The 22,351-nt window shown below is 34.6% G+C and overlaps 3 protein-coding genes across 6 annotated transcripts; 2 read left to right on the top strand and 1 right to left on the bottom strand.

The window, feature by feature from the left end:
- Positions 1 to 1,051: 1,051 nt before the first annotated feature.
- LOC107763490 (uncharacterized) lies at positions 1,052 to 2,482 on the bottom strand. The gene is made up of 2 exons (XM_075227552.1): positions 1,746 to 2,482; positions 1,052 to 1,661 (listed from the first exon to the last, which is right to left on the bottom strand). Exons 1-2 carry the CDS (start codon positions 2,480 to 2,482, stop codon positions 1,052 to 1,054), a joined length of 1,347 nt encoding a protein of 448 aa, XP_075083653.1.
- A 2,153-nt stretch (positions 2,483 to 4,635) lies between these two features.
- On the top strand, positions 4,636 to 10,943 carry LOC107777405 (phosphoenolpyruvate carboxylase). 4 transcript variants are annotated; one of them, NM_001325237.1, is given in 12 exon segments: positions 4,636 to 4,670; positions 5,291 to 5,478; positions 6,621 to 7,012; positions 7,096 to 7,180; positions 7,393 to 7,615; positions 7,780 to 7,883; positions 7,982 to 8,069; positions 8,223 to 8,377; positions 8,561 to 9,549; positions 9,551 to 9,554; positions 9,557 to 9,946; positions 10,409 to 10,943. In NM_001325237.1, coding segments are annotated over 11 exon segments (2,892 nt in total). In that variant the 5' UTR covers positions 4,636 to 4,670; positions 5,291 to 5,310; the 3' UTR covers positions 10,703 to 10,943.
- Positions 10,944 to 13,094: 2,151 nt separating this feature from the next.
- Positions 13,095 to 15,131, top strand: LOC107777406 (AAA-ATPase At3g50940). Its single transcript, XM_016597415.2, has 2 exons — positions 13,095 to 14,148; positions 14,501 to 15,131. Exons 1-2 carry the CDS (start codon positions 13,171 to 13,173, stop codon positions 14,978 to 14,980), a joined length of 1,458 nt encoding a protein of 485 aa, XP_016452901.1. The 5' UTR covers positions 13,095 to 13,170; the 3' UTR covers positions 14,981 to 15,131.
- Positions 15,132 to 22,351: the final 7,220 nt, after the last annotated feature.

Below are 22,351 nucleotides of genomic sequence, written 5' to 3'. Positions count from 1 at the left end.
AATGGGGTTGATTCTAGATCATAGGTCTACAATGGACAATGTGCGTGGTTGACAATAAAATAGTAGTCTATGAGACAACTCGGTCACATGACTCCTTCTTAAAATAAGGGAGGGTTGACTCTAGACCATAGGTCTGTAATAGACAATGTTGGTGGTTGACCATAAAACAATAGTCTACGATGTACAATGCAACAGTTGATAGTAAAAACAACAAGTCTAGTAGAAACAACAAGTGATTACAAATAATAAGTTTAGAATATTAAAAGAGTTAATTATCTTTATTACAACACCAGTAGCTAAAAGATCAAGAATGCTGCAACAATACTTTACAAGTCATTTTCTTGTGGCCAAGTTCTTAAAATGAAATATTTAGTTTTAGCTTTCTTCCTGCTGTCATAAGAACTAGGTTCTAAAATACTTGGCCATCTCTTAAACTTCATTTTATCCTTTGTAGGCTCGACATCGGGTGGAAGTATTTTTGTGGATTGAATCTCGCCAGGCACCACCCACTTCTCCTCTATAGGAATTACGTGAATGGTTCCTTCATATGCAGTCAAATATGTTGAAACCTTATAGAACGGAGAGGAGTGATCGTAAATGGAGGAACCATATCCATACCCAAAGCTCAATCTCAGAGCTGCCATTGCATGTGGGCAGGGTATTTTTTCCAAATCAAACTGACAACAAGAACATCTATTCAAATTCAGATCAACTACTGTATCCCTACCGCGCCCGACGATGCTAAACTGGTTTTTTTCCAATTTATGCACCCGAAGCGCATCGCTGACAACCATATTATTCCTAATCTTCTTTTCAGCAGAAGGAACAAAGAGGGTCAAAATATTTTTTATTTCATTACGTTGCTCCTCGAATATTTCTGCAAACTTTCGAATAATATGATCGAATAGTCCAGTGATCGGGAAGTCTCTTTGATCCTTAAGCATTGCGTTAAGTGATTCTGCAATATTTGTTGTCAACATGCCGTATCAGTTTCCTGGAAAGAAGGCCCTTCTCCACTTTTGGAATCCAATTTCATTCACGAGACAATTAGCTACTTCCCTGCTTTTATCATGCAAATGCTGCAAATGGTCAAAGAATTCCTCAGTATTGTATGACTGTGCGACAGAAAATAAATCTTAATAAAAATTCCACAATGAAACCTCTTGCGCATATTTTCAGCAATGTGATGCGTGCAAAAACCACGATGAACGGCAGTAAAAATATTTTTGAAGCCATTCCCAATAGACAGATGCCGATCAGATATAATGCACAATTCATCACTGTCGTCAACAATGTGCCACAACTTTTCAAAAAAGTAGGTCCAAGAATTATCGCACTCTTTATCGACTACATAAAATGCAATTGGAAAAATGTGATTCTCTGTGTCTTGTGCCATAGCAGACAACAAGCAACCTCCATACCTGCCACTCAGAAATATCCCATCAACAGCAATAACCTTTCCCATATGCGCGAATCCCTTAATGAAAGCTCCGACATATAAGAAAAAATATCGAAAATGCAATTTAGCATCAACCTTCAAATCAACAATACTTCCTTCATTATAGGATATCATAAAATGGCGATACGTTTCCAACAAAACATACCCTTCTTCCTGAGTACCCCTAATTATAGCCTTAGCTATTTCACCTACCTTCCAGCTCCTCCAATAAGTAAGATTTTAATTAAAATCTGCAAAAATAGCATCTTTCAGATCTGATGGGGATGGGCTTTTGCCATTAACATACCGTTCCTGGTAATATGCATCCAAAATCTTCGACGATGGGTTAGGATGATGGCTTGATATGTGTTGTACCCCGCATGTGTGCTTGCCATGGTGCTTGGTAAAAAAAACCCTATCAAAACTCTCATACTTTAAAGCGCATAACTTCCACGGGCAACTCACATCTCGGCATGCCACTGAAGTTAATTTACTGCTACTCTTCTTCATACAAAACATAAGATGCATTTTTACAGAAGCAATCTCCAACTGTTTTATTAGATCCAATTTGTTGTCAAAACATTTCCCAAGGAAAAAACCTGTACCATCAGGGTGGCTGTGTTGTGTAGATAACGAGTCCACCAAACCTTCATCCCCAACTGCCCGACTGACAATATCTAGGAGCTCTTTCGCTCCATCTGCATCTTCTGGACCATACCAGTTAATTTTATTGTCACCAAAATCATGCAAGTCATCACTAAATCCATTGAAGCCATCTTTCACCATTCTTTCCTCCTCTACTTCTAAAATTGGTGGTTGTGTTGTTGTTGTTGTTGGTGGTGGTGCAGCTGCGGCATTTGAACCTTGATGAGACCTTTCAACAGGAACTTCAACCCCTTCTTCAAACTCATTTTCAACCACAAATATCTTCACACAAGGCCTCATACCATCAATTGTAACATCAAGGAGGTACGATTGCAAATCATTGTCATTCTTAATGAAGGAAGGAGGAATCTTGTCCCTCTTCGGTGCAGAGCTAAGCATATATGTAATATTCAAATTCCTTGGAGAACATGTTAGTTTTACACGTTTAATGATGACATCAATAAATTCGTCAAATGTACAAATGCTAGGTATACAGATAGGTACTGTAACCTTTATATAGGAATTCTAGTTCCAACTAGTTGGCCCCTCAACTCATTCACCAGAATATAGACCACATACTAATATATAATCTCTCATCAGTCTATTGTGAACCGGTGGTATATTTTAACAGTGGTCTATTGTATACTAATGGTCGAGCACTGTGCAGAAAATATTTTGCAGAAACCCAAATTAACAATGACGAAAAAGATGAGATGAAAACACCTACTAGATGAAGGAAGTACACAATATACCACCTGGAATGAATTATCAATCCAATGTACCACCAATTTCTTCCCTAAATTCGATAGATCCGAAAACCCTCCAATTTGTCAATTTCTTCAAAGTAAATGATTAATCAAAAGAGTGAAACTTTGAGAGGAATGAGGAAGAAGGGAGACGACCTTTGTGTGTTGAATGCAATAAAAACAAGATGCAATAGAGGAGTCAGCCGTGGGAAATGGGGATAGGGGCGACAGATGAGGCAGGAAGGGATGGGTTTTTTTTTATTTTTATTTTTTAAAAATTTGGTAATATTACATTTATATATGTTGAGGCCAAAGTGTAGTAACTGAAATTTTAGGGATAAAGACTCAGCTTCCCCTTCACTTTATAATCCCACTTAACCATTAATTAAGCATGAATGTCAATCCCACAATAATTAAAACCTGAAGGTCGCTTGGCCAATTCATGTTTAAAAAGAGGTCACCTCGCCAACTATCCCAGGTGACTTACGACTAGAATTGATTCTTTTATTTCTTTTGATAACAACAACAGCATACCCAATATATTTCTATAAGTGAGGTCTGGAGAGGGTAATGTATACGGAGACCTTATCCCTATCTTGTGCAGATAGAGAGATTATTTCCGAAAGACCCTCGGCTCATATAAGCACCTTCCGTTTTCTTTTTATTGAGAATAATAAGAGCTACTCCTTATATTTACAAGTTATAAGGTAACACAACATTATCCAAGCATTTGAGCCTTGTTATTTGTTAAAAGGTGCTTTAAAAAATTATAAACAATTTCGAGATTTGTTCTTGTTTTTTTCTCTTATGTCTTTTCCTTACAATATGCAAATACATATTCTAATTTCTAGCAGTGGTGGATGTGGCGTATGAATAGCAATTGTGAGCGCACTATACATCTAATATATTCGGTTTCTTTGTATGTAGCTGGATGTATTAAAAAGTAATATATATATATATATATACAATTATTATCAAAAAATTATTATGTAGGTACAATAATACTACACCAATTAGATTAAACTATTAAATAGACTTTACTAAATGCAGGAAAAGAAGGTAGTTTTTTTTTTGGTGTAAAAAAATCTTAATTTAGTTTGATATTTGCAATTGCTTAGTTATACCTTCCATTAAATTGTTGGGCCTTTATACCTTTCCGTTAGCAAATTGTCTTAAATTTGTCCTCATCATTGACATCGCTCCTAGAAGGTAGACTTCGCGTGTCCAAATTCTTCAAGAAAAAAAGCCTAAATCTACCCTCAAATTTTGACGATGAATTAAAATTACTCTTAGTTTGAAGTTTCATTAGGGTCAAGGGCAAAAATGAAACTTTTTCATGATGGGTTTAATATTAGACAAAAAGTTTGCACAAAACAAACTTGCTCAATTTCAAATACCTAGTACATGAATAAATTTGGCCCTTTTTCCTATTTGATTTTATTTTTAAAAAAATTCAATCACATAAGAGAATTAGGAAAGAGAAAATAAAATAAAAATTAAATTCATAACTAAAGAGGGGTCATGATTCTTGAAATTCTGCTAATCCTAAAAAAGTACTCAATGAAAATAAAACCAAAAACAATTTAACTGAGGCTAACCTGCTAAAGTACATCCTTTCAAACTTAACTTGAGGCGTGAACTTGGCCAATCACATAAATTCAATAAAATAAATCCAATTTAAAAAATAATGAGTACTGATTTACTTACTATAATAAGGTACAAAAGGATAGTGGGGATGAGTCTCTCCATCTATATATAGCTAAACTTATACACTGCTTTTACATCAAATCTCTACCCCTCAAACTCAAAAATTGTCCACTTGTAGGAAAGGAGATTATTGGGTATGTCTTCTTTTTTCTCATTCTTTTCTACTACTTTCACATACCAAGATTCAGTTTTTTTTCCTTGTATTTATGCTATAGAACAGTTACACTCGCACCAACTTCTCTAGTTTCAATAGCAAATTTTCAATTTAACCTATTTTTTCAGTCACACCATGTAAATTATATGTTTTGACCATGAAAATTCAAATTTTACTTGAACTTGAATTTCGGGATTTCTCGAAAATTTGAAAAACTTCCAAATTATATTTATATCATAACAGAACCTTAATTTTCAATATCATTTTCACTTTATTTTTATACTTTTTTTCCGAAATTTCACAATTCTTATGTATATAAAATAAATTTTACTCATTTGTCATTTCTCTATTCCAAATCTTGGATCCCTCTCCTTTCACTTTCAAGATGTCTCTTCAACATTCTTGATTTTGTAAATCCATCAATATTTGTAATACTGTATATATGTATTAAAAGATTCACTAAATAAGTACACTAATTGATTTCAAACCATTAAATCAAAAGAATAGTGGTAGAATCCAAACCAGTAACTCATAAAAATTTAAATCTTGGATCCGGGACAATAATTTAACTATACTGCCATCTCGGTTTTTTTTTCGCAGGTTTGTTGATAGTGTGAAAAATGGCGACACGGAATTTGGAGAAATTGGCATCAATTGATGCACAGTTAAGGGCATTGGTTCCTGGCAAAGTTTCTGAGGATGATAAGTTGGTTGAGTATGATGCTTTGCTTTTGGATCGGTTTCTTGATATTCTTCAGGATTTACATGGGGAAGATCTTAAGGAAATGGTATGCATTATATGTTTCCCCGCCTTTTATTGTTATTGCCACCAATGTTGCACGGACTCTCTAACATATTGCCGCATCTGTGTTGGATCCTCAAAAATATAATACTTTTGGAGGATCCGACATGCACCCGTCAATATTTTTGGAGAGTCTGAGCAACATAGATTGCTACATTCTTGTTCTGTTATTTAAGGATTTTACTCGGTTTTTAGATTCCAGTGTGCCTTGAGAGAAGTGCTTTTATTTTTGCATCTTTTCTGTTGTTTGAAGCTAAAGATTGAATCTTTATGGCTGTTTTGATTGAGTTGAACATAAATAATCAGTCTTTAACATTTGTAAGTTAAAGGGTATTTTGTACTTAAAGGAGTGGGAGGAGAATGTTCTATTTTCAAATTTTCTCTTATTTGAAGCTAAAGATTGGATCTTTATGGCTGTTTTGATAGAGTTGAACTGAAATATTAGTAGGTTTTTAATATTTGAAGATTGGATCCTAAACTTGATGTCTACTGAAGTGTCCAATTTTTTCTTGTTTGAAGCGGAAGATTGGATCTTTATGGTGTTTTGATAGAATCGAATTCAAATATTCAGTCTTTAACATTTTAAATTTTAAAGGGTATTTTGTACTTATCTTCATATGCTTTTTTATTGGTGGATTACTCAAATAGTGGCTGTTGTTTGGGTTGTTTGACTTATGTAGTTGAAATATTCAAAAAATTTTAAGTCATTTGAGATCCTAAACTTAGTGTTGACTGAAGTATCCTATGAGTTTATTGCACATCATTAACATAAAATCAATTGATAGCTAGTTATAAGACTGACCGTAGGGTTTTGGTCTATGTTGCTCGAACTCTCCGAAAATGTCATTGGGTGCGTGTCGGATCCTCCAAAATAGTGAATTTTTGGAGGATCCGACACGGGTGCGGCTTGCCTTTTTGGAGAGTCCGCGCAACATAGGTTTTGGTTCAATAGAAAAAGTGAACCAAGTATGGTATTTAAGTGAAGAATGGTAGAGGGGTGAATCCATTATCCATCGAGTTTCTAAACTGAAAACAACCGATTTCTTGATTATCTTAAAAAGAAAAAGAACTACTTGTTAGACTGGTCAATGTTAAAGTTTTTTTTGTTTTTGTTTAATCTGACTCTAGGTCCAAGAATGTTATGAACTTTCTGCGGAATACGAAGGCAAGCACGATCCAAAGAAGCTGGAGGAGCTTGGAAATGTGTTGACAAGTTTGGATCCAGGGGATTCCATTGTCATTGCTAAAGCTTTCTCTCACATGCTTAATTTGGCCAACTTGGCCGAGGAGGTGCAGATCGCCTACCGTCGACGACAAAAGTTGAAAAGGGGGGACTTTGCTGATGAGAACAATGCAACAACTGAATCAGATATTGAAGAAACTTTCAAGAAACTTGTAGGGGACTTGAAAAAGTCTCCTCAAGAAGTTTTCGATGCTCTGAAAAATCAGACTGTGGATTTAGTCTTAACTGCTCATCCTACTCAATCTGTCCGAAGATCTTTGCTTCAAAAGCACGGAAGGTCTGCTCTTCAATTACCAATCTTGTTCTCTTTAGCAGTTACACATCTTTTATTTTGCCTTGGTCTGACTTTCTTATGTTTAGGATCCGAGATTGCTTGGCTCAGTTGTATGCTAAAGACATTACACCCGATGATAAACAAGAGCTCGATGAGGCTTTACAGAGGGAGGTAATTATCAGTTTAGTTACTCGATGCATGTCATTTTCCCTGAATGAATTTCCGTAGTTTTATCTTAATTTGCTTAACCATCCAAAACTTTAGTAAGCTTCTTATAACGGATGAAGTGAGTCCGTATATGTAAATGTGTTGTACTTTCCATGAATCATGATGTAGTGGTAAGATGGCCTCATTGTTTCTTTTCCCAATTGTATATTTTGCAGATTCAAGCTGCTTTCCGCACTGATGAAATTCGGAGGACTGCTCCAACTCCACAAGATGAAATGAGAGCTGGAATGAGCTACTTTCATGAAACTATTTGGAAGGGTGTTCCAAAGTTCCTTCGTCGTGTTGATACAGCTCTTAAAAACATAGGGATTAACGAACGACTTCCTTACAATGCTCCTCTTATTCAATTCTCCTCTTGGATGGGTGGTGACCGGGATGGTACTCTTTCTTTCTCTTGATAATGCTATTTCCTAGTTATTTTATGTCTTGCAAGTTGAGAAAGCAAACTTCCGGAACATTCCGTTCTGATATATTATGTTTATAGATTTGGCGAAGACTCCTCTTATATTTGACACTCATCAGTTGTCTGATAATAAATGTAGGCAATCCAAGAGTGACTCCTGAGGTCACAAGAGATGTCTGCTTACTAGCAAGAATGATGGCAGCGAATTTGTACTATTCGCAAATAGAGGAACTCATGTTTGAGGTATCCAACAACTTAAAAAAATTTGCTCTTGATCCATCTTGAAGCATTGCATCACGTCCAAGGTCTTTTACATGCTTCTAACTCGTATGTTCTTTCAGTTATCTATGTGGCGTTGCAATGATGACCTTCGTATTCGAGCAGCTGAACTTTACAGGTCCTCAAGGAGGGACACTAAGCACTACATAGGTAACTAGTGTTAAAAATATAAAAATATTTTTTGCATCTGATATTCTGGTTAGTGTTTATTCTCCAGAAATTGCATCAAGTAGTCTCTGTCAATCCCTGTTGGATGGAGCAATTGTATAATTCTACTTTTCGACTTTTCCTTTTGATGTGTAGAATTTTGGAAAACAATTCCGCCAAGTGAACCATACCGTGTAATTCTTGGCGATGTGAGAGATAAGCTGTATCAGACACGTGAGCGTACTCGCCAAATGTTAGCCCATGGAATCTCTGATATTCCTGAGGATGCAACTTATAATAATGTTGAGCAGGTATATAATACTTGTCACCCTTTTTATATGAAGAACATTCTAATATTAAGCAGGGAACAGTTGCTAATCTCTAATACATATGAGAATGTGTTGGCCAAAATATGTTCATCTCTTCACTATCTATGATATAAAATGATTCCTTCTGCTGAATATTACGCTTATGTGGTTGTACATTTTATGCAGTTCTTGGAACCTCTTGAACTCTGCTACAGATCTCTTTGTGAATGTGGTGATCGCCCCATTGCCGATGGAAGCCTTCTGGATTTTCTTAGACAAGTTTCTACCTTTGGACTCTCATTTGTTAGACTTGACATAAGACAAGAGTCAGACCGCCACACTGACGTCCTTGATGCCATTACCCAGCACTTGGAAATCGGTTCATATCGAGAGTGGTCTGAAGAACGTAGACAGGAGTGGCTTCTTTCTGAACTCAGCGGCAAGAGACCTTTATTTGGACCTGATCTTCCAAGAACCGAAGAAATTGCTGACGTCTTGGATACGCTCCATGTCATAGCAGAACTTCCATCTGACTGCTTCGGGGCATATATCATCTCAATGGCCACTGCACCATCTGACGTGCTTGCAGTTGAGCTCCTACAGCGTGAATGCCATGTGAAGCAACCTTTACGAGTGGTTCCACTTTTCGAAAAGTTGGATGATCTGGAGTCTGCTCCTGCGGCTGTTGCACGTCTCTTTTCGATTGAGTGGTACAGAAACCGGATTAACGGTAAACAAGAGGTCATGGTCGGGTATTCAGACTCTGGCAAGGATGCTGGTCGTTTCTCAGCAGCGTGGCAGCTATATAAGGCTCAAGAGGAGCTTATAAAAGTTGCCAAAGAACATGGTGTGAAGCTAACTATGTTCCACGGTAGAGGTGGTACAGTAGGAAGAGGAGGTGGGCCCACCCATCTTGCTATATTGTCTCAGCCACCAGATACAATTCAGGGATCTCTCCGTGTCACAGTTCAGGGTGAAGTTATCGAGCAATCGTTTGGGGAGGAACACTTGTGTTTTAGGACTCTCCAACGTTTCACTGCTGCTACCCTTGAACATGGGATGCATCCACCCGTCTCTCCCAAACCAGAATGGCGTGCACTTATGGATGAAATCGCGGTTATTGCTACAGAGAAGTATAGGTCAATAGTTTTCAAAGAACCTCGATTTGTTGAGTACTTCCGCTTGGCCACACCTGAGTTAGAGTATGGTCGAATGAACATTGGAAGCCGTCCATCAAAGCGTAAACCTAGTGGAGGAATAGAATCACTCAGAGCTATTCCATGGATCTTTGCCTGGACGCAAACTAGGTTTCATCTCCCCGTCTGGCTTGGCTTTGGGGCGGCATTTAAGTATGCCATTGACAAGGATATAAAAAACCTTCGCATGTTTCACGAAATGTACAATGAATGGCCATTCTTTAGAGTCACTATTGACTTGGTTGAGATGGTGTTCGCCAAGGGAAACCCCGGTATTGCAGCTTTGTATGACAAGCTTCTCGTTTCAGAAGATTTGTTGCCTTTCGGCGAGCTTTTGAGGTCCAACTACGAGGAGACAAGGAGCCTCCTACTCCAGGTAACTCTTCATGAATGAGTTGGTTAATAGGAAACTGGATCTATACTTAATGTATTTATCACACATTTTTTAAAGGGCTCTTTTCATTTTTAGCCAGCGGCCCAAATTATTTACAGGCGGTACCCCGAATATACAAAACATATACACCGATTATGTATATGATACGTATATATATGTATATTATATGTATATTTACTTAATATACATTTGCCGGCTATTATTCTTTTGGGCGGCCGAAAAATGTAACTATTTCCTTTTAAAAAAAAGATCTATTTCACTTATTTAATGCTATGACTATGTTGGCATGAGCCAAGGGTCTATCGGAAACAGCCTCTCTACCTGCACAGGGTAGGGGATACACACTACCTTCCCCAAACCCACTTGTGGGATTACACTGGGTTTGTTGTTGTTGATCTATTTCACTTATTTTATCTGATTGCTCCAACTGTTGTTTCTTAATAGATTGCTGGACACAAGGATCTTCTGGAGGGAGACCCCTACTTGAAACAACGACTCAGGCTGCGTGATTCCTACATCACAACCTTAAACTTGTTGCAAGCCTACACTCTCAAGCGTATACGTGATCCTAACTATCATGTCACGCTAAGGCCTCATATTTCGAAGGATTACATGGAATCGAAGTCAGCTGCTGAACTTGTGCAGCTGAACCCGACAAGTGAATATGCCCCCGGCTTGGAGGACACACTCATCTTGACAATGAAGGGTATTGCTGCTGGACTGCAGAACACCGGTTAAACTCATTCTGAAGTTCGTGTTTTCTAATTTTTATATACTCGAAAAGCATCATTCTGGTTTATGATAGGTGATGTTTTTCATTTCTGTTGTGTTTTTTTATGGTGGTGAAAGTATGTTGTTCCACCCTATATTTCATGTTTGATAAAGCTAATAAGACTCCATTTGAGTGAGGTTTACTTGCACCAAAATGAACTGTAATCTCATTGCTGGCTCAATGGAATATCAAGTTGTTTCTTACATCCATTTTTATGAACCTGTTTTTGGAAGTTAAATTTGGTGTATTTTTGAGTATTGTTCATCAAAATTCGAAAAAAATCTAATCTTTTGTTTTAATTGACAATACATTTTACATGCAACGTTCAATCTCATCAAAGACTCACTTGATGGGCCTATTCCCATCCCTTGAAATTGGGGCAAGTGTACGGATAGTCATTTTCGGGATGCTATTTAAAATTTAGCCAATACTTATTTTGTCTTGAAATTTTAAACTAAAAATTTTAACTTCAGGATGTTTTTGTCCTGAAAAATTGAATTAAAAAAATGAAAAATCAAGACGCACTGGCTAATTCTTAAATAACAGCTGCTACCTGATGTCATTTCTACCTAGAAATTTAGTCAAAACTCGTTGAGCAAAATTCATTACTAGCCATTCGCTAGAAACTAATATCATCCGTTGGCCATAAATTAACTGACATGAAAAAATAGCGGGAGATGAAGGCAGTAGAATTAAAAGGTAAACTATTGAGTTTGGCTTTTAATTTCTTCAGAAGGAATCATTCATCATTTGATTCTTTTTTGGCTTTTATGCTATTTAGATATTGATATTTTATACATATTTACGAGAGATAAAAAAAATAAAAATTTTGTTATAAATATTTATTTTTGTCAACTCAAGGAAGGGACAAAAGAGACAAGTGTCGTGCACACAATAATTATACATATTTGGGACATAACATTCTTTTTATACACATTGATATATCATTTAAATTCAAACTTTGAAAGAGAAAATGCCAAGAAATTGATTTGTGCCTTTTCCTATAGGAGTCCAAGATGTGCACGTGCTGTAAGTGATTAATGAATAATTAAAATTTTACAAAACACTACAATTGGGAGCACTTGTATAATTACTATTTCTCCGCTTTTCCGAAATTAAAGTGATTAAATTATATCCAAACTATATACGATCACTATGCAAAAAACAATATACAACTACATATCTCACTATACAAAAAATATACAACATATAATATAATTTATACAAAAAATATACAATTTTGATTCAATAAAGCTAGAATCTTTCAAATATTTTACTATACTACAATTCATGTGCACACTAGTACAAAATGTATATATATTCGCAACAAATCTCACAAAGTTTGATGAATGGGCTAACTTGTCATGCCACAAATCCTTGCGGATTGTCAAAACTTTAGTACAAATTGTGTCATAATTTTAGAAGTAATTGGTCACAATATGTCTTTGGTACAAATTCTTCAAAAATCCTGACAGATTGCCTATGTAGAAATTTCACCGTCACATTCTTAACAATGCTCCGTGTCTGAGTGAAATAGATCCAAAGATACCTTAGCCAATAATAGCGTGGAAAATTCCAACATTTTTGCTGTTCAATTATGTCTTCTTCTGTTATTACTGGGGAGTTAAAAATATAATCGTATTACACAAGGACACACGCTCTTTCTTGGCAGTCAAATTTGACTACTTTTACAACTTAGCCCGATTTGCTGACTAAGAGAATCTGACCAAACTTGACATGTAATATGTACAGTCCACATTGAAGGTTACTTGCAAATCAAGTTCAAAAACCTGCTAATTTACTAATATAATATAATGATGAAAATGATGACTTATGATGCTGATGTTGATGCTGATTAGGTTATTTCTATTAAACAATTTCAGTTGTCTCCGTATGACCTATAAATCACGAGATCAAGTCGTAGAAGCAGTTACTAACGCTTGCATTAGGGCAGACAGTCTACATTACACCGCTTGAGATGTGGCTCTTCCCCGGACCCTGAGTGAATACAAGATGCTTTAATCTCGCTAATATTAAAATGGTAAGTTTCCATGTCGGTGGTGGATGATTGCTTCCCAGAAACTACCTAGTCTACTTCAAGTTCGAACCGTGAAAACAACCATTAATGTTTGTATTAAAGTAGACTGTCTACATCATACCCCTTGGATTCCGACTTTGTCATTTTAATTTGCTAATATTAAAATGTTAAATTTCCAAGTCGGTGGTGGAAGATTGCTTCCGAGAAACTACCTAGTCTTCGTCAAGTCTTGTTTTAATGTATTATTTATTCTAACTTTATTGAAAATTCCACAAGCTATGAAGTAGACATCCACTATATATATATTTCAACTCTTGGACAAGCTATTCAAGTAAAGAAACCCTTTTCATTTCTCATATTACCTTAGCTAAAGATTTGCTTCAATCTAAAAACAAAATGGCTCCTGAATTAGATATGGCTAATGTTAAAGCTGTTGTCTCTACTGTTGCCTCTGTTGCTGCTACAGCAATGCTAGTTCGTAGCATAGCAAATGATTTCATTCCAAAAGAATTCCGAAGCTACATTTTTGACAGCTTCCCCGATATCTTTCGTCGTTTCTCTTCTCAATTCACCGTTCTTATCCATGAATTTCAAGGACCATCCCCGAACCTGGTGTTCGAGGCAGTAGAAGTTTATTTAGGAACCATAGCGAACTCTTCAGCTAAAAGTATTCGATTAGGGAAGACTGAGAATGACAAGAATCTTGTCATTACAATGGACAAAGACGAAGAGATAATCGATGTTTTTGAGAATATTAAGGTAACATGGAGAATGGAGTGTAGACGTATCGAGTCAGGTAGCCAGAACGACGAGATAAAAGATATGATTGCTGCATTAAGTTCTGAACTTAGATGTTATGAGCTGAGTTTTCACAAGAAACACAAGGAAATGGTAATGAAATCGTATTTGCCTTACATTATGGAAAGATCAAAGGCAACGAAAGAAGAATCCAGGGCTATAAAATTGTATTCAAATTTCAGAAACTGGGGTTCTGATGGTATGAATCTTGAACATCCTATGACATTTGACACTCTGGCTATGGAGGAAGAGATCAAGAACGTGCTAATTGATGACTTGGCCAGTTTTGTTAAGGGGAAAGAGTACTACAACCGGATTGGGAAAGCTTGGAAACGAGGCTATTTGTTATATGGTCCTCCTGGAACTGGTAAATCGAGTTTGATTGCTGCTATGGCGAATCATTTGAACTATGATATCTACGATTTGGATCTTACAGAAGTTCGTAGCAATTCAAATCTAAGGTCGTTGTTACTTGGCATGTCTGGTCGTTCCATACTTGTGATCGAGGACATTGACTGCAGTATCAAGCTAGAAAACAGAGAAAAGGAGGAAGAAAAGGAAAATAAGCACAATAGGGTGAGTACCTAAATCAATACTATGTTTTCTATAACAACACTTTGCTATAACAGCCAAACGAGACTATTATAGAGAGGTTTGATTATAAATAAATCGATACTATAGTCAAACTTCTGTATAATAGTCATCCTTTATAACAATACTTTACTATAGCAGCCAAATTTTCTTTGGAACCAATTTTTCGTTTTATGTTCTCTATAACAGCACTTTGCTATAACAGCCAAAAAATTATTCAAAACAAATGAGACTATTATAAAGAGGTTTGACTATAGTTCATTTTGCAGCTCATATTACATATTTTCTTACCTCAAACTCATACTCTTTATACATATGTTGCTTCTGTTTTCGCCAGGTGACACTGTCGGGAATACTTAATTTTCTTGACGGGATTTGGTCGTGTTGTGGAGAGGAACGGATAATCGTTGTCACTACCAATCACATAGATAAACTAGATGCAGCATTGCTCCGGCCGGGTAGAATGGATATGCACATTTACATGTCATATTGCAAGTTATCCTCTTTCAAGCAACTGGTTTTCAATTACTTGAGGATTCAGGAACATAAATTGTTTGATAAGATTGGACAACTCTTAGAAGCAGTGGAGGTTACTCCTGCAGAAGTTGCAGGAGAACTGTTAAAAAGCACGAATCCAAATATATCTCTTCAAAGTCTTATTGAATTTCTTCAAAACAAAATTGCAGAAAATAAGATGAAAGCTGAGATGGATTTGACATTGCAGAATGAGAAACCAGAGGAAGAACCAAAGGATACAACAAATTCTGAATCTACACTTGACTCTTCTGAGGATCTCACTCACGTTGTTAATCTCTAGATAAAGATGGAGGCATGTTTCATCTCACAGCGCAGAGGCGGAGCTAGCCTATTAGGTGCGGGTTCGGCCAGTCATTTTTGTTTAAACACTGTATTTGTATTAAAAAATTTATTAAATATATATAAATATGTAACTAAGACGAGTTATGGGTTCCGTCGACAATTTCAAAATCCATAAACTTCAAATAATCTTGGCACAAAAATTGCCGGTCAACAAAAATTGACATGACTAATGGTAACTTTCTGAAGGCGATTACGATAACTACACCTCAATCTCAATCCAGTTGAGGCTGGGTATATGAGTTCCAAATACTCCAAAATTTGTGTTTTTTTCAGACAAATAAGTTCTCTAAAACTAGGGATAATTAATTTAAACACTAACATATAATCCCTGAAAATTTTGAAAAAACTCTAGTCAAATGCTAGAGCTAACAAATATGAAATCTATTCATTCAAACATATTCAGATATAAAATACAAAAGCAAATCATAATTGATTTGACCACTTGTTCTCAGAATCATTTGAATTGACATTGAAAACAAGTTATTTTGGATTTTGATGATTTGAGAATTATAGTTTGAAAATTTCGTCTTAATCCAAAATACCCTCTGGACTCATCAATCCAACAAAACTGATTGTCCCCAACAGAACCTAATTTCACTACCAAAATCTACTCTAGATCTTCTCAAATTTTGGAGTGGTGGCGTCGTTTCCTTACCTTTTTCTTTCATCCTGCCCTTCCTTATTATTAAATAATCATATTTTATTCTTTACCTTACTTTTTTATATATGTATTTTACTATTTATCCTATTTTTCTTAGTAATGTTGCAAGTTTATTCTTCATATTGTTGGTGCATGACATCATGAAACGACGACAAACGATACAATCTATCCAAACATTGTATTTATCAAACAATACAATACAGTACAATACAATACGATATGGATACATTATGAAACGACATGTAACAACAATCCAAACAAGCTGTTAGTGTAAAAATTAACCTGGGAGTTGTTCTTGCTCAAATTGCTCCTCATTTGTCCCCTTTTCAACTTCCCTTGTGTTTTAACATCCCAGATACTTCCCAAATGTAATTACAAATCTATTCAAGTATTCCAACGAACATGATCCTCGTGTGGATCCACACGTACTTCGAGGTCAGTTAAGTTCGATGTTTTTATAATTTCCAAGAGGAAAGTAGTATACTTTTAAGTAGATGGAGTGATCAAGTGACCCTTATTGCGACAACATACGTCTAATGGCGTAGAGTAATATGTCGGTATGAACATGAAACTCCTTATTCCAATCCGGAAATCGAAGGATTGAGGCTAACAACAAATATTCATCTGCATACTTAAAGGCTTAGTCCTATTTCAGTGCCCCAGTATAAGCTCGTTACTAACCTAAGTTAGGTACGAAAAACTTTACGGCGATGGATTATATTTATGGTGATCGCTTTCTTTAATATCTAAGGTGTACTTGAGCATGATTGATATAATGAGAAGGCAGTGTTGTATCAAAAAGTAAGTAACGTTTGATATAGTTGAGATCACATTGAAGAAGTTGTCTTTCAAAATTAACATTAATTAAGTAAAAGAAAATAGCTAGAATTGTGAACTACCAGCTAATGATTAAATATTTCCTCCTTCACCGTTTAAAGGTGTCAATAGGTTTAGAAAACTAACATATTTTTGCCCCTTATTATGCTTTTCTAAGATACCACTGATTTTTACATTCTTTCATCTGTATATAGAGAATCAAAATAAAAGGGGATTAATATAATCCTACCTATTCTTCTCCTCTCGGCAGTAACGACGGATCCATTGAGTTCGATTCAAATTGGATATATTGATTTTCATTTTATATGCATGCAAGATGTATCAGGGGTAATGCTTTACTTTTGCCCAATAGACACCCCTATTGGTATTTTTCATTGCCAATATCCCATTTATCATTGATGACTCCAAGGCTATATTGTGAGTCGGGGGCCAAAGCTCCGACAGGATCTTGAGTTCGAATAAATCTTTCGATGAGGAGTTTGAAGGGCCTAGAAAAAAAAAATTACTATTAGAAATTCGGCAAAAATCGTCCGCGTCTCGGTCGGTTGGCCAGTTTTTTTTCAAAATATTTTTTTTTTATTTTTTTTTTTACGAAACCGACCAACTTCGGTCTGTTTTATTTTTGGCAAAAAAAAATGCAGGAAACTATTTTGGCATCCCGCGAAATTTATTTTTTAAGAAAACTAACCAACTTTGGTCGATTTTTCATGTAAAATAAATTAAAATTAATATTCAAAAAATCGACCGAAATCGATCGGTCAATTTAAAAAAAGCAACTGATTTAAAAAATGCAACTAAAGAGTACAAATAAAATAAAATAAAGTCTTAAACCCAAATGTACCAATGGTCTAGTAGTAGAATAGCATCCTGCCACGGTACAGACCCCGATTCGATTCTCAGACGGTGTATTTTTTAATTACATAATTAAAATACTGACCGAATTTGGTTGGTTTTTTCGGCATATTTTTCTGTTTTGGTCGTTTGTGAAATTTAATTAACCTACTGAGATCGGTTGGAAATTACGATCGACTTTGGTCGCTATTTATTACCGACTAGCCTTATTTTGACGGATTAAAGTCGATTGAAAATCAGTCGATTTTTTCAGTTTTCCGACCGATTTCAGTCAGTATTCCTGAACGATTTTTCATAGTTTTCTAGTAGTGATTTTTTTTCTTTACGGCCGTATCTACTATGATAAGAAAGCACTCTTAGTTGGCAAAATCATAGACCAAAGAAAAATTGAAATTTTCATCGTGATTTCTGCAAGATGAAGGGACATACTAAGGAGACATGTTATAAAGTAATAGGGTATCCTACTGATTTCAAGTACAAGAAAAGAGGACTAGGAGCCAATGCTAATACTGCTTACAATATGAATGCTGAGAATTACAACCATAATATTGTAGGGTCTAATGCATGAAGGATTGAAGCAACACACAAGGGACATATGAGTGAGCTTCCTAGGCCACCACAGTTCACAGCTGATCAATACAATCAGATCATGATGATGTTGAACAAAGATGTTCCACAGAACACAATGGCTAACATGGCAGTTATGATGCAATCATTTAAGGCCAATACAGCTAGAAAAGAATGGATCATAGACACTGGGGTAACTAACCATATGATATCAGACTTAAGCATGTTACAAAATATTAAAAGACTTGAATCCCGAAGCTGTAGGAAGGTGTATATGCCTAATGGTCAAGTGAATTTGGTATCACATATAGGTGATTGCATAATTTCTAAGGGACAAGTAGTGAAGAGTGTGCTATTTGTGCCATATCAGTCTCTAAAGTAACTAGAGATCTTCATACTAATTAATGAGGGAAGAAAATTATCATAATTTATAAATTTATTGTATAAAATAACCTCAATCAAGTAACAAAAAATATACTGTAACACTTTTTTTATTCTAATTATTTATATAAATTATATAATATATAATAGTAACAATAATAATAAGAATTTAAAATAAATTTGGGGCCTTCAAAATTTGGGGGCCTAAGGCAATGGTCTCACTGCCCAAAGCCTTAGAGCCGCCCCTGCTATTTAGAAACTACATAAAAATATTATAATGCACAAGTGTTAATAATTCAAAATATTTAAAAAGTATTTGCACAAAAATATGTTCAAAGAAAATCTTGTTTGACTACCCAAATAATAAATAATAGGTTCATATAAATTGAAACAAAGGGAATACTAGCACATTACTCTTCTTACATATTTCTTTTCTGGAATAGTACATTACTCTTACGATTAAGTTTTGGGTAACCAAAATATCTAAGTTTGATTAATAAAATTAATTAATGTAAACAAATATTTGATTAAACATGTGAAATAATCTAAATCAAATAGGTCTTCAGCGTAGGTATAAACAGTATTAAGTGTTTTCCTATTAAACAAAAAAAAACATAAAACACATAATACCTGAACGTGAAATATGGTAGATATGAAGCCTAAAGAGCAAGTTAATAGTAAAAAATTTAAAAAGGTAGGTCGCCGAAATAACAGGCGACCTATTAATGCAAACTTTTACCTGTTTTACTATAATTAAAAGGTTGGGAAAATGACACTCTCAAATTAATAGCAGAAAAATATATATATATATATATATATAGTGGCATACACATGAATTTTCTTAAGCGATGTCAATATTTGAAAAAGGAACAAATGAATAAATTATTATAACAAGCAGTGTCATTTTTTATATTTATACCCAATATTTTAATTTAATTATTATTTATACATACGAAATAATTCGACGAAGTGGTATCACATGACACCGTTTCAAGCAAGGTGCCTACAACAATATACAAAAATATACAAATTTTATAAATTTTTGTGGCTGACGAATATAAATAATTCGGCCCGTTTGGTGGAAGTGTTTAGTTAGTTTCATCAGTTTCTTAGGAGTTGTGCTATATTCTACTAAGATGGTTCTGTTTTATATCCCAATTAGACTTAGCCATATATATTTTCTCAGAATTCACTTACAAATGATTTGCAATTTTATATTTCTTCAATGAGTATTGACTGAATTGTACCAATCCTGGCCTTTATATAGAGCTGGAACTGCTAATTATGATTAAAAAAGTTAATAAAAAATTGATTAAATAAGTTATTTTTGATAAACATAAATTAATTTATGATGAGCTAAAATGTAACCATAAAGTATAATACAGTAATTAATAATTTGACTAAACTCTTGCACGAATTCGTAGTAACTTTTAGGGTTTGTTTGTCTTGGAAACAAGTTATGCGGAAAATATAATATTGAGATTCGTAATGTAATAATTGTAACGCAGAGATTATTTTTTATCGAAATTTGTTTATTATATTTAAAATAGGATATATAATGTATAACTTAAATTTGTATTTTATTAAAAAAATATATAAAATTTTGTTTACAATTATATTTGTGAATTATTATAGGGCATTTCTATTTCATTTAACTCGGTTAACATAAACAACATTGGGTGATCTTACCTTTTGCTCTGTCCTTGTGGAGATGGGGAGAAAGTAGCATATTATAGGTGGTTTCTCATGTCATGGAATATCATACTTTATACTTTGGTGCCGAGAAAGTTATATTTCAAGAAGTCATTTTCTCATGTTTCTTTGACGGGGATTATTACTGACTTGTATCACTTGTATTTAAACACGTAATCAATACAATAAGTGTTAATTGTATTTGTTCGTTTAACGAATACAACCTGTATCAACTGTATTCAGTGGCGAAGCTAGAAATTTCACCAAGGGTGTTCAAACTTGAAAGAACTAAAATAAAATTTCCCGATAAAGGGTATTTAATATATGTTATATACCTCTAAAATCTAATATTTCGCTTATATATACTGTGTAATTTTTCGGCGAAGGATGGTCAATTGACCACACTTAGAACTATATAGCTTCGCCCCTGACTGTATTCGTTCACGCAATTGTATTCATTCGCGCAATGAATACAACATGTATCAATTGTAACCAAGACTAAAATACAAGGGCGTATAACTTATATCGACTGTATACATAGGTTTATACAAATGATAGAACATGTGTCGACTGTATTTGTTCACGCAATGAATACGACTAAGGTGAAATACAGAAATACAGAAAAATAAAATGCTCTTGTTGAGAGTCGAACTTAAGACCTCTGCTAACTAAGCGAGCGTTCTAACCAACTAATCTACGTCAGTTCAAAATAATTAATCTCTTGTTTCATGAATTTGCTATAAAATTCAAATATAGCTATGAATGGTAAGTTTGCTGAAAGTATAGCTACATATAGTAAATACAATGTAAATTTTTGATGTGTCACATAATTTTGTGCGAAAAAATTCATCATTAAACTCTTCCATTTGCTAATACTTTTATTAATATTTAATATTTAGCTTTTCAATAAATATTTTCACTAACCAATCACATATTAAAAAAATATTTTCTAAGAAAATATATTTTTAATAGAAAATATTTTTTTCGTGAAAAATGACTTCCGTCGTATCTGCTTAATTCTAGCGACTAATCAATTTTGAGGAAGCAATGCCATAGGTTCTTGCATTTCAAATATATTTGAATTAAGATAACGTACTCGCCACAAAAACAAAACAAAAAACGAGCAATTGGCAGAGTTTTATTTAATTTGTTCACAACTAATTAGAGCTACTTGAAAAACTCATCTATTAATCAATTAAGATCCTACATCGAGAATGTGTACAGCTAAAAAAAATACGAATATTTTTTTAATGAAGTGAACTATGCATAGTTTAGAAGTATAGTCAATTAGCCAAGTTGATATTAGAAAATGTAGTGGAACGTGTAATCATCAATACTAATATGCATTTTGCGAAAATATTGGATCTAAAATCAAATAAGATCATTATTTTAATAGGGTGATGGAAAGCACAATTTAATGCAACTATCAAACTTCTTAAATTAGATCATTATTAACTTTTGGAATATCGTGACGGAGTAATGGAGTTCAAGTTGCAGATTACTTTACTTTTAAAAAAAGGAAGTCTGCGCACATGACCTAAAAATAAAAGCATTCTAAAAAAATTATAAAATAAGAAAAAATATTAGAGAGCTTATTCGCTTCAAGGAGGTCTATAAATTACGATTTTCGAAAAGCAATGAGATGCACACAAAAAAATTCTAAAAGCGTGAAAAACTAATGGCTAACATGATGTTGCATAAGCTTGGCTTCATCCTAACTATTCTTCTCATATCAGCAGCTGGTATCCATATATCTTTATCTCTATATTATAATTCTATCTAATTATATTCACTTTGTATGTGATTGTCTCATATTTCAAATGCATACTTTGATACATGACATTTGATGTGTGATTTGTTTTCAATATCAATTTGATTTGACGTTGATAATTATCATGGTTAATATTTCAGCGAATATTTCGTGGCTCGAAAGGACATCGGTGATGGCTACACCAAATGTCGATCATGATCTCGCTACAGTCGAAAGAAGACTACTTCCACAAACTAATAGTCTTAAAACTTGTACTAGAGCTTGTACTACCAGCGCTGATTGTAGTGATTGTTGGATTTGTTGTGTTTGCGCACAAAACTCGCCATATTATCCCATGTGTATATAGACTATGTTCAACCACTATATATAGGCTTGGTACGTATCGCCTTTTAATTTGTTGTATCTTTTTCTTTCGTACCCTGTAATAATGAAATAAGTGAAGTGCACGAGTTTACAAATAATAAAGTGAAGTGGACGATCGAGTTTCAAAAATGGAGAGAAATATTATCCACAACTCAAAGTGCTGGCTGAGCTAGCTGGTTATTACT

Source organism: Nicotiana tabacum, chromosome 12 (assembly GCF_000715075.1).
Source record: "Nicotiana tabacum cultivar K326 chromosome 12, ASM71507v2, whole genome shotgun sequence".
Taxonomy (NCBI): Eukaryota; Viridiplantae; Streptophyta; class Magnoliopsida; order Solanales; family Solanaceae; genus Nicotiana; species Nicotiana tabacum.
Note: the sequence above shows the minus strand (reverse complement) of the source record. Positions and strands in the feature narration are given on the sequence as shown.

Excerpts from the sequence above, each read along its gene's own strand:
- LOC107763490 (XM_075227552.1), bottom strand. The coding sequence starts at position 2,482 with ATGCTTAGCTCTGCACCGAAGAGGGACAAGATTCCTCCTTCCTTCATT. Across the intron at positions 1,662-1,745 it reads GATGCATATTACCAGGAACG|GAGCTGGAAGGTAGGTGAAA; the intron begins GTATGTTAATGG and ends TACTTATTGGAG.
- LOC107777406 (XM_016597415.2), top strand. The coding sequence starts at position 13,171 with ATGGCTCCTGAATTAGATATGGCTAATGTTAAAGCTGTTGTCTCTACT. Across the intron at positions 14,149-14,500 it reads AGGAAAATAAGCACAATAGG|GTGACACTGTCGGGAATACT; the intron begins GTGAGTACCTAA and ends TGTTTTCGCCAG.
- LOC107777405 (XM_075225988.1), top strand. The coding sequence starts at position 5,311 with ATGGCGACACGGAATTTGGAGAAATTGGCATCAATTGATGCACAGTTA. Across the intron at positions 7,013-7,095 it reads TTGCTTCAAAAGCACGGAAG|GATCCGAGATTGCTTGGCTC; the intron begins GTCTGCTCTTCA and ends TCTTATGTTTAG. Across the intron at positions 8,070-8,222 it reads GGACACTAAGCACTACATAG|AATTTTGGAAAACAATTCCG; the intron begins GTAACTAGTGTT and ends TTTGATGTGTAG.